Source organism: Herpailurus yagouaroundi, unplaced genomic scaffold, assembly GCF_014898765.1.
Source record: "Herpailurus yagouaroundi ecotype Mexico unplaced genomic scaffold, PumYag 185, whole genome shotgun sequence".
Classification (NCBI taxonomy): domain Eukaryota; kingdom Metazoa; phylum Chordata; class Mammalia; order Carnivora; family Felidae; genus Herpailurus; species Herpailurus yagouaroundi.
In genome coordinates, this window is record NW_024412416.1 from 28,409,891 (window position 1) to 28,422,116 (window position 12,226).

Here is a 12,226-nt window from a genome sequence, read left to right on the forward strand (position 1 = left end):
AACTGGACAGCAACATGCAGAAGGTTGAAACTAGACCACTTTCTCACACCATTCACAAAAATAAACTCAAAATGGATAAAGGACCTGAATGTGAGACAGGAAACCATCAAAACCCTAGAGGAGAAAGCAGGAAAAGACCTCTCTGACCTCAGCCGTAGCAATCTCTTACTCGACACATCCCCAAAGGCAAGGGAATTAAAAGCAAAAGTGAATTACTGGGACCTTATGAAGATAAAAAGCTTCTGCACAGCAAAGGAAACAACCAACAAAACTAAAAGGCAAGCAACGGAATGGGAAAAGATATTTGCAAATGACATATCGGACAAAGGGCTAGTATCCAAAATCTATAAAGAGCTCACCAAACTCCACACCCGAAAAGCAAATAACCCAGTGAAGAAATGGGCAGAAAACATGAATAGACACTTCTCTAAAGAAGACATCCGGATGGCCAACAGGCACATGAAAAGATGTTCAGCGTCGCTCCTTATCAGGGAAATACAAATCAAAACCACACTCAGATATCACCTCACGCCAGTCAGAGTGGCCAAAATGAACAAATCAGGAGACTATAGATGCTGGAGAGGATGTGGAGAAACGGGAACCCTCTTGCACTGTTGGTGGGAATGCAAATTGGTGCAGCCGCTCTGGAAAGCAGTGTGGAGGTTCCTCAGAAAATTAAAAATAGACCTACCCTATGACCCAGCAATTGCACTGCTAGGAATTTACCCAAGGGATACAGGAGTACTGATGCATAGGGGCACTTGTACCCTAATGTTCATAGCAGCACTCTCAACAATAGCCAAATTATGGAAAGAGCCTAAATGTCCATCAACTGATGAATGGATAAAGAAATTGTGGTTTATATACACAATGGAGTACTACATGGCAATGAGAAAGAATGAAATATGGCCCTTTGTAGCAACGTGGATGGAACTGGAGAGTGTTATGCTAAGTGAAATAAGTCAGGCAGAGAAAGACAGATACCATATGTTTTCACTCATATGTGGATCCTGAGAAACTTAACAGAAACCCATGGAGGAGGGGAAGGAAAAAGAAAAAAAAAAAAAAAAAGAGGTTAGAGTGGGAGAGAGCCAAAGCATAAGAGACTCTTAAAAACTGAGAACAAACTGAGGGTTGATGGGAGGTATAGGGAGGGGAGGGTGGGTGATGGGTATTGAGGAGGGCACCTTTTGGGATGAGCACTGGGTGTTGGAAACCAACTTGACAATAAATTTCATATATTGGAAAAAAAAAAGATAGCCATCTATAGCCAGATGGCTAACAGACATGGAAAAAATGCTCAACATCAGAGAAGTACAACAATGAGATACCACCTCAAACCTGTCAGAATGGCTAAAATTAACAACTCAGGCAACCACAAATGCTGGCGAGGATGCAGAGAAAGAGGAATGCTTTTGCATTGCTGGTGGGAATGCAAACTGGTGCAGCCACTCTGGAAAACAGTATGGAGGTTCCTCAAAAAATTAAAAATAGAACTATCCTACGACCGAGCAATTGCACTACTAGGTATTTATCCAAGGGATACAGGTACGCGGTTTCACAGGGGCACATGCATCCCAACGTTTATAGCAGCACTATCAACAATAGCCAAAGTATGGAAAGAGTTCAAATGTCCATCAACCGGTGAATAAAGAAGATTTGGTGTGTGTGTATATATATACACAATGGAGTATTACTCAGCAACCGAAAAGAATGAAATCCTGCCATTTGCTGCAACGTGGATGAAACTAGAGGGTATTCTGCTAAGCGAAATTAGTCAGTCAGAGAAAGGCAAATATCATAGGACTTCACTCCTGTGGAATTTAAGATACAAAACAGATTAACATAAGGGAAGGGAAGCAAAAATAGTATAAAAACAGGGAGGGAGACAAAACATAAGAGACTTAAATATGGAGAAATATAGGGATGGGATAAATGGGCAGGGGGCATTAAGGAAGACACTTATTGGGATGAGCACTGGGTGTTATATGTAGGGGATGAATCACTGGATTCTACTCCTGAAATCATTATTGTACTATATGCTAACTAACTTGGATGTAAATTAAAAAAAAAAAAAGGAAACATATTACCAACCTTAATATTATAGAGATTTTGGGGTGCCTGGCTGGATCAATCAGTAGGTAGAGCATGTGACTCTTGATCTCTGGGTCATGAGTTCAAACCCCATGTTGGACGTGGAGCCTATTTAATTAAAAAACAAAACAAAACAGAAACTTTTTTAAAAAATTATAGATGTTTTAAGATGATTTTTTTTTGCATTAAAAAATAATGTGACCACATTTTAAATATTTGAGGTATTATAGAAGAGAAAAATAACCAATCACCCATACTCCTACCATAATGTAATTACTATTAGCATTTTGGTTTTTTTCTTGTTTGTGCATTTTCTTAATTTATTTTAACTGACGTGTTTTGATCGTGAATGACTTATAATTATTTTAACAGTTTTCATATCCTACTTTCCCACTTAACATAGTTTCTTTGATTGTTTGCTTTTAAAAATAAGGAAACAGGGCACCTGGGTGGCTCAGTCAGTTAGGCATCCGACTCTTGGTTTCAGTTCAGGTCATGATCTTGCAGTTTGTGTGATTGAGTCCCACATCAGGCTCTGCACTGTCAGCGAGGATTCTCTCTCCCTTTCTCTCTGCCCCTTTACACGTACTCTTTCTCTCTCTCTCAAAATAAATAAATAAACAAAAATAAAGAAATAAGGAAAGAATATTTTTATTTAACCATAAAACCTCATTTTATGAATGATGACTTATTTTTCTATTCTGATCTATTTCATATCTACTGAAATAATGTATAGCAGTATGAGTTAAGAGTCATTAACTATGTATTGACTGCATGGTATTGGTATGAAAATCCTTTGTATTTAATAATTTCAATAAATTCCTAATCTTTTCTACTCTTAAAAACTAAGTTAAAAATGAATATGGCTATCAAGAAAATATGGCTTTTCTAAAATAACTACAGTTAGTAGAAACAGGTCAGATAGTATTAAATTTTAACGATTTCTCTCTCTCTTTTTTTAAACAAAGGTCCATTTTAGCTTCTTATCTTCTGAAGGAAAAGCTCAACATCTTGGGCAAGTTGGGATGTCTGCTAAGCTGTGCAGGTTCTGTTGTACTGATTATCCACTCCCCGAAATCTGAGAGTGTGACCACTCAGGCTGAGCTGGAAGAGAAGCTGACTAACCCAGGTAACTCCTTTCTAGCAAAGGTGCCAGAGAGCTTGCCTGTCTCCAGTGTGATCCAGGCCTGGGCTTGGGTTGGCCTACCTATGGTCTGTTTTCACAGACCCTGTGTTTGACTTTGCATATGAGTGGCCATTGCTGTGCCCTACACTTTATAGCATCTCCTGCTCTCCTGCTGCCCCAGGAGTGGGAAGAGGTCTGGTGGTTCTGGACCTTGCATCCCTGCTCCCTGGAGTTCAGTACTGCTTCTGCTTTCTTCCAGACCTCTGGGATCTTGCACATGGGTGCCTTTATCACCTGGCCCCCTCAACGCGGCCTCATCCCCTCAGGCCTCAATCCCATGAGCACCCACCTCCCACTTACCATGGCCTTCCCATTCCCCTACCTCCTATGACCACCCCCCACACGCCTCCTCCTGTCACCTCTTGCCACCTCCCAGTACTCCCACCCTACCTCCTTTCCTGCATTCCTACTGTCTCTTCTCTTTTGTGTCAGTCCTCCTGGGATCTGCTCTGGACCATGTTCCCCTCAGGACCACTGTTGTGCCCAAACCTCTACACTTCCCTGTAATGTGAAACTGAGAGCTGAGACCCAATTTGATTTATCTTTGGATTTCCCATAGAGATCTCTGTAAAGTTTTTCTACATGTTTTTGACATGACAAATGCTATAAAAAACAACAGTCTACATAATTGTACTGGCCTAAAGTATAGATTCTTCTAAATTACTCCCAGCAGACCATCTTATATTGCTTACCAACAATTTTAGACAGGTGCCAGCACAAAACTGCATCCACACCAATATCCCAAATACAGACATCTCTAAGCCACAAATACCTCACCACTCTTTGATAGCTTTTAATTGGCAGTGAATGACATTGCAGTGGAAATATCTGTAAAATTTCAAAAAGGATTCATAATGAAATTAACCAAGACTGTATTTTCCTGTAATTTTTTATCCCTAAACATTTAGCATTGTTATATTTACTTCCTCCTGTAAAAGCCAAAATATTTCCAAAACTGTGAGAAATGAAAGTACAAAAACATGAAAAAAATCAGAAAAATGGATATGAATATCCTGAAGAATTTACTTTATGTAATTTTCAGAAAAGTATATCCAAAGGCCTTTTACTTTCTGATAAATGTGGATGATACCAGTATATTCAGGTCTTAACTTTTACAAAAAAACATATCTAATTTGAATACTGCCATAATAATTTGGTATGAAAATATGATGGTAGCAAAAAGATTTTTCTTTTTTTTAAATTATAGTTTATTTATTTATTTTGAGAGAGAAAGAGCCACATGCTCAAGTAGGGAGGGGCAGAGAGAGGGGGAGAAAGAGAATCCCAGGCAGGCTCTGCACTGTCAGCACAGATCCCGATGCAGTGCTCAATCTCACTACTGTGAGATGATGACCTGTGCTGACATCAAGAGTTGGACACTTAGCTGACTGAGCCACCCAGGTGCCCCTAAAAGATTTTTCTTTTTAACATGAATAACGTGTTTTAACCTGGAATATAAAATGATGTTATTCTAGCCACTTATAAATTTTTTTTAATGTTTATTTTATTTTTGAGAGACAGAGTGCAAGTAGGGGAGGAACAGAGAGAGGGAGACACAGAGTCTGAAGCAGGCTCCAGGCTCTGAGCTGTCAGCACAGAACCCGTCGTGGGGCTTGAACCCATGGACTGCAAGATCATGACCTGAACTGAAATCAGACGCTTAACTGACTGAGCCACCCAAGTGCCCCTATTCTAGCCACTTATAAATTAAAGAGGTTTCTACGTTTTTTTTAATGTTTATTTATTTTGAGAGAGAGAGCTCACGTGCTTACATGCTCAGGACAAAGAGAATCTCAAGCAAGCTCCATGCTGCCAGTGCAGAGCCCAATGTGGAGCTTGATCTCACGAATTGTGAGATTATGACCTGAGCTGAAATTAAGAGTTGAATGGTTAACCAACTGGGTCACCGAGGCACCCCAAGAGGCTTCTAAGTTTTTAAATTTTTTTTCTAAAGGTTAAAAAAACATTATGAATTTTTTTTGTCAAAGAATTGCCTCAGAAGAAATTTTAAGGTCATCTTCCTGAATCTTCCCTCAGAACAGGGCTCCGTAGTTCTTTTTTCTTCTTACATTTGAGGAAGAGTCACAGCCTGCCTAGTGCATGTCCAGGCTGTTCCTAGCCCTGTCAGGCCCAGCTTCTAACACCTCCTTTATAATCTCAGATTGAATTAGAAATTACAACCTCCTTTTGTACACATAACTTCAAAGCAAATAAAGCCTTAAATGTAATATGAAGGAGAAATAGCCCGATAGTATTTTATAATAAAATAGAATGCTCAGGTACAACTATAGAAGACATACCAATAGACCCTATGCCTTGTGGAGTTGCTGAGAGCCTGGGAGCTGTAAATAAAGACTCATGTGGAGTGTCGTGCTATTAACTCAAACATTCAGGGGATGTTGTTGTCAGCAATGGGATGAAGTTCTTAATGAAGTTCTGAAAAATTCAGTGCATATTAAATATATGCAAAAATTACTTTGTTTTATATATAACTGGGTTCTAGGCTCTGATAATTATAAGTACATTTGTCACTTACAAGTCCAAGGAGACCCTCAGAAGTTGTGAGAAGAATGAGATTTTTGTGTGGTACTGTCTCCACATCTCAGGGCCCCTGGCCTTGGCCCACTATATGTAGCCCTTAAATCACTGCAACAGCCACAACTACCCCACAGCTTTCTCACATGTTCCTGAAGAACCCTCCCACTCTGGCCACACACACAGGACCACATTCTGCCTAGGGTTTGTTGAATTGACTCTAAAGTAAGAAAATTGTCTGTTTTCCAGTGTTTGTGGGCTATTTGTGTATCGTGCTCCTTATGCTGCTACTGCTCATCTTTTGGATTGCACCAGCCCATGGGCCTACCAACATCATGGTCTACATTAGTATCTGCTCTTTGCTGGGGAGTTTCACCGTGCCTTCCACCAAGGGCATCGGGCTGGCAGCCCAAGACATCTTCCACAACAACCCATCCAGTCAACGGGCACTCTGCCTGTGCCTGGTGCTCCTCGCCGTGCTTGGTTGCAGCATCATTGTCCAGTTCAGGTACATCAACAAGGCACTTGAGTGCTTCGACTCCTCTGTGTTCGGGGCCATCTATTACGTCGTATTCACCACCCTCGTCCTGTTAGCCTCGGCCATCCTCTTTCGGGAATGGAGCAACGTGGGCCTGGTGGACTTCTTGGGTATGGCCTGTGGGTTCACTACTGTCTCTGTTGGGATTGTCCTTATACAGGTGTTCAAAGAGTTCAATTTCAACCTTGGGGAGATGAACAAATCTAATATGAAAACAGACTAGGATGCAACAGGGGGGTGGGTGGCTCAAGGAATAGGAAATGGATGTGGTTTCTGGTCCTAATTTGATGTGAAGTAGAAGAGACCCTAATCACTGGTATTAAAGTTGCTTGCATATTAATGGGTGGTCTGGTGGACAGTAGGGAGCATCGCTCAGCATCTAAGTAGGGGCCCAGCCCTCTGCAGTCTAAAGTTGCTAAATGGTTGTCTGGGCATCATCTCTCTCTGATGAGAGGAATCTCATGTTCATTGCCATTAACCTGGAAGCTTTCATGAATACTATTTCCTTTAACAATATTTTAACATTATTTAATAGAAGATAAAGTTGGGCTCTTTCCGGTTAGTCTTTGCAGGGGAGCAGATATTGTTACTTAGAAGATTACTTTGGAAATGGGGGAAATTGTTGTCTTACAGTCTGACTATACAGTAAATGTGTCTGTAGTTGTGTTATTTTGCATTAAGCATGTATAACATTCAGGTACCTCATCCAAATAAGAAGTATATACATTTAATTGTTTTTAATCTGCTAATGAGCTGACTCTCCCACCTCCTACTCCAAGACATTTTAATTGAACATAGAGAGAGAATGAGTGGACATGATGCAGAGTTCCATTTATAGGATGACTTTCAATAGCTCAAATCAATTTCAGTGCCTTTATCACTTGAACTCTTCACTTAATTTGACTATTACTATGTGTATGTTCTCTTAGAATAACTCTTTGATTATACTTTAATATTTCACTATTCAAAATATAAATGTATAGAGCAGTTAGAAATAACAGTATATTCATTCATTGGAAGAAAGTCACAGTGAAAGACACATAAGAGCAAATTGATCTTTTTAGCATGTATTTATTGTCCAATTAAAGACAGTTGACTTAAGTAGCATAAGGTATTTTATTTGTATTTAATCTATGTAACTGGGACCCAGTATCAAATATATCCACATTCTCTTTCAGTGACCATTGTGGCCATTCCAAAGAAATAAATTATTCAACTTGATAATAAGGTTGTTAGATGAGAGAGTAACTGTTCAATAGCACATATATCAGGTTCCCTATAATACAGGAACAGGTTAAAAGACACAGTCAAGCTCAGGCAAGTTTCTGAAAATTGGAACATACAAAGTAAGTTTTCAAAAGAATTTCTACTAAAATGAAAACAATTAATTTAGCCATCTCCCTGTTGTTTGAGATGGCAGAGCACCCTACAATTCCTCACCCAGCCTCTCATTAATCTTCTGAAATGCAAAATAGCCACTAAATATGCCAATATTTGGATCAAAGAGATCATTTGTCTGTTTATAGTAACCTCCTATGTATAGTAAGTGGGAGCAAAGCACAAAGTGATGCAAGTTGTTTCATCAAAATATCATGTACTTCATATGCAGTGTTTTATCTAATAGGGAACTGTGCCAAGTTGGAAAATGGGATTGGGTAAGGCAGAATTAGTGAACTAGAATATCACATTTAATAATACCCAATTAAAGTTACTCACTAAGGAAAAAAATATTTTTTCAGGCAAAAAGAGCATTTCTAAATACCAAAGAAATTGTTCCCTAAAGTGTGGGGAGGCTAAATAAAAGGCTAAATAAAAGAGGCTAAATAAAATGAGGATAGTTTAACATACAGTGAAGAACACCTTTATGAATTAAAAGTACATGTGATGTCATGAGTTGTCAGTGATTAGTGAACTAAGAGCAGCAACAAAATTGTTTAAAAAATTTTTAATCTTACATTAACTGACAGTTAATAAATACTCAAAAAGTCCCTCACTTTTTTTTTATCAGCTCCTAAAGATTTGGTTTTTTTTTATTATCAGGTATTTTTAGGAATACAAGCCTTAATTTATTGAACTGAACTTTCTGAAAATATCATGTAGCAGTGTCAGTATAATAGTTTCCTACATAAGGAGTTTGAGACATTAAAAGAATACATGTGGTGAACAAAAGTATACTGAGAAAGTTCATGTGTCTTAAGGAAATTATCTTGTTTATTTTGTTACAGCTTACAGTTGAAGCTTAGTTTAAATTCATCTATTAGTGTTCCTCATTATATTTTAGTTCACAGTTACACCATGGATACTCAGCAGTGGTATTTTCTGGATGATCATCCCTGTTTTGTTTTGTTTTGTTTTGTTTATAGCAAAACAAAATCTGAAAGTAGTAATAGCTGATTTCCTCTTAAGGATGACTTGTTCTGGAACAGTTGGACTCTCCCAGGTTTAGCAGATTATTTTGGTGGGATGCACAGCTTTCCTTCCAGTGGGACAAAGTTCTTAGGATTGTATTTCAAGTGTGTGACTCTAGCCTCAAATGGACATGACCAGCAGTCTAAAGAGCCCAATTTTCAAGTTTGACATAGAGCATATAACTTCTGATTTAATAATATATATGTATTTTTTATACATTCATGTTTTCATAATTCATTTGGAATTGCAAAGAAAAAAAAGGCCTCAAAGTGAGAGTTTGGGAGGAGCTAGAATGGGAATGGGTCTCATTGGTCTCTCCAAAAGTAAATACATATGAAACATTTTCATGATTATACTATTCCTTGGGCTTTATCTCTGATAAACTAAGAAGAAATTTACCTACCGCCTACTTGTTTTCAAGCCTCTCTAAAATCTTATATTTCTGATCACAATTTGCAAATTTACTCTGGATACTTAAATAAGCTGTTTCTCTCCTCTACTACTTGGACAATGCTTTGTTTTTTCATCTGAATCTTTGCATTTGAAAAGATTGCTTTCTGTTTTGCTAATTGATCAAGTGTAGGGCCTATTAAGGATTCTGAGACCACCCTGGGCATTTTGTTCTTCTAGAGGACTATTCCATCTCTGTAGAGAAGGTCCTCGAGAGGAAGGGCGGTCTGCTTCTTGCCACACATGGAATAAGAACTGCTCATAACTCGTTCTTCAGTCAGATGTCACTATAGTATTTTCACATTAGAATGTTAGTGAAATACACTTTGCTGCTCTTGGTTCAGCAATAAGAAATATTCTTTCAATTCCTACTTTTCAAGCCAGTTTGTTATACTCAATATTATTTCCAGAAGTTCATTCCAGCTGTAGTAGGTTGGTCTTTGTTCTTTTTCTTTGGGTTTCATGTCTGTCAGAACACTATTAACGTGTACAGTCACCCTCATCTTCCTTCTTCCTTGACAGCTTCACTCTTTGTAAATACTGTGCTCACTTCTAGAAGCTAGTTCCTAGACATTTGTAAAGCACTGATATGCAGTGTCTTCCAGGTGTAGACAAGCACTTTGGTCCATGGAGACCAAAGGTATTGATGGCTGTATAGTTCTTATTGGGAGATGGTACCTCTCTTTTCCAAGCTGCTCAACTAATCTAGAATAGTGGAGAAAGTGCTCCAATTGTCTACAGAGCCATGGCCATTGCTCTTTTTTGATGCCTACGTGATCCTGACTTAGACCTCTTATGACCGAGTAGGAAACTGGAAAGAGAAAAATGCTTCAATTTAGATCTGTTCATGACTGTCTGATTGGTTCCAGTGGTCTGAAGGAGTTATCCTTCTCACTGTGTTTGAAACCAAGGAAGTAGTTCACCCATCAAGCAGGATTAGATGGAATCTTGGTGTTCCGCCTTCTCAGGGACCAAAAATGTAACATTAACAACTTAGTATTGACCTTCTTCCCAAGGACATGTCCATGTTAGTTTTTCATATGTTTTACTCATAGTCATAGCTAGAAGCCTGTTAACTTGAGTTGGAAAGAGAAAAGATCAAGTTGCACACCAGTCACACCATAAAACAGTTTATCATATAAAATACCTCAATTTTCTGTATTCCTCACTTCCACCTCACAGTTGTACTGGTGATGAATTTTAAGGGTCTGTCCTTTAGTTTATTGGTGATTTTTCACATCTGGCCAGATTCTTATACCTCCATCATATACTTGAAAAGATTAAGAATTATAGGAATGAGAATGAGAATTTGGCTCAGTATCACTACTTGTTTATTTTCATATACATTTCTCACATGCTGTGAAATGCAACAAGAGAATTATATTTTAAGAAATGTAACCTTATGTTACATCAAAAATTATTGTGTAGTAAAAAGTTGATACTCAGTAGAACAATGATCATGTAAATAAATCTATTTCAGATGTACCCAATGTGATAAAAAGCATTGTCTAGGACCCCAGAGCATGAGCCAGGGAGAAAGATTTATTTGTTCTTTTCTCTATTTTTCCTTGAATTGTGCAACTATAGGTGAGTCACTTAACCTTTCTGTGCCTCAGTTTCTCTACCTCTAAAGGGGTGAGATGGTTCTCCAAATCACCTGTTTTAGAGCACTCACACTTTTAGCGTGTGCTGGTAGCCTCAGACAAGAGTGTTATGTGTAGGATTGCTCTGGAGTGGTGAAGTGGAAACTCAGCTTGCACTGGGCATCCTGTATGCTCAGGACTGTGCTTTAGACATGCAGCTTCAAGCACTGAGTAAGCAAAGGAAGTGCTGGGTGTAAAGTTTGCACGATTCCATGAAGCTTTAATTTTTCTTTTTTCTTTTTTCTTTTTTTTTTTAAGGAAGGCTTTTATATATTCTATTATAAAACGTGAAGGTTAAACAGGGACTTTTAAAAGCTGCACTGAAAGATCACATTCTGATGATGTGATAAGATTTTCTGACATTCTGCATATGTTTATGTTCTGCAGAAGATTCAATGACCTGTGAACCAGATTGATTCTGTTGTGTTAAATTTGTTAGGAATGATGCTGAACTTCCTGCTTCCAAGCAGCTCAACCCTGACCATGAATTACCTGACACCAGGTAAATGTCAGGAGTTCCCAAACCACTAGTGCCAAAAGGTCACGTTGAAAAGTTTCTTTTCTTTGTCAGAATGTACTAATTCCCTCCCCCCACCTCTATGTCAGTGTTTTTGCACTTTGGAATAATTTAAAGGTACTGTTTTCCAGTAGCATTCCTGAGTGTTGTTGCCTTTTTAAATGACAACTATTACTTTCTTGTAAAATGGAATATAATCGTGAAAGAGAAGAAGACTAGATAAAAAATGTAAAATGTTGATTGACTGCATAAGTTTTTTCCTGTAAATGTATCAGGGGAGCTTCCAATTAGCATACATACACACATTTGTCAATGGCTAAGACTTGCTTTTGCTTTATAGAAATAGTCATAGCATGTTGTAATTGCCTTATGTAAATAAAAAAGGCTATTTATTAAGTTTTCCAATAATATTTATTAATCTGTATGTGTTTTAAAATAAAATAACTTATTTCTAGCTGAACATTTGTTGCTTTTTTTTTTACCCACTACTTGAAACACCCATGTAGTCCCAGGTTCCATATCATCCTAATTCCTCTATTAAATGTTTCCCATTTTCTTTACAGAAACAAATAGCCCAGTTCCCATCATGATATAAAAAATATGTGCCTGTGAATATCTTAGGGAGCAAAACCATGATGTGTGAAGGAATTTACCATCTAGTGATTACCTTCTGACACAATTAAAGAAAACCAGGTATATTTTAATATATTAATATCTTTTACATGTTTGGGGAGTATATAACATAACATTTTATTATATTTTAAGCACACAAAACTTTAGAGAATTATAACACATCTTAAAACTACAAGTATCATCAGAAATCTTATTATTAATCGTTTTAGTGTCCTGTAAGT

At 38.0% G+C, this 12,226-nt stretch overlaps 2 protein-coding genes across 4 annotated transcripts in view; both read left to right on the forward strand.

Moving 5' to 3' along the window:
• Positions 1 to 11,832, forward strand: part of NIPA1 (NIPA magnesium transporter 1) — a 104,103-nt gene extending 92,271 nt beyond the window's left edge. For all 3 annotated transcript variants that reach the window (XM_040493893.1, XM_040493894.1, XM_040493895.1), the window contains exons 4-5: positions 3,063 to 3,223; positions 6,065 to 11,832. In XM_040493893.1, the coding sequence (XP_040349827.1) occupies positions 3,063 to 3,223; positions 6,065 to 6,576 (673 nt within the window). In that variant the 3' untranslated portion in view covers positions 6,577 to 11,832. The remainder of the gene's footprint in view (positions 1 to 3,062; positions 3,224 to 6,064) is intronic.
• Positions 11,833 to 12,085: 253 nt separating this feature from the next.
• NIPA2 (NIPA magnesium transporter 2) overlaps positions 12,086 to 12,226 on the forward strand; it is a 32,292-nt gene continuing 32,151 nt past the window's right edge. Inside the window, exon 1 of the mRNA XM_040493892.1 lies at positions 12,086 to 12,096. The gene's annotated coding sequence lies outside the window, so the exon portion shown is untranslated. The remainder of the gene's footprint in view (positions 12,097 to 12,226) is intronic.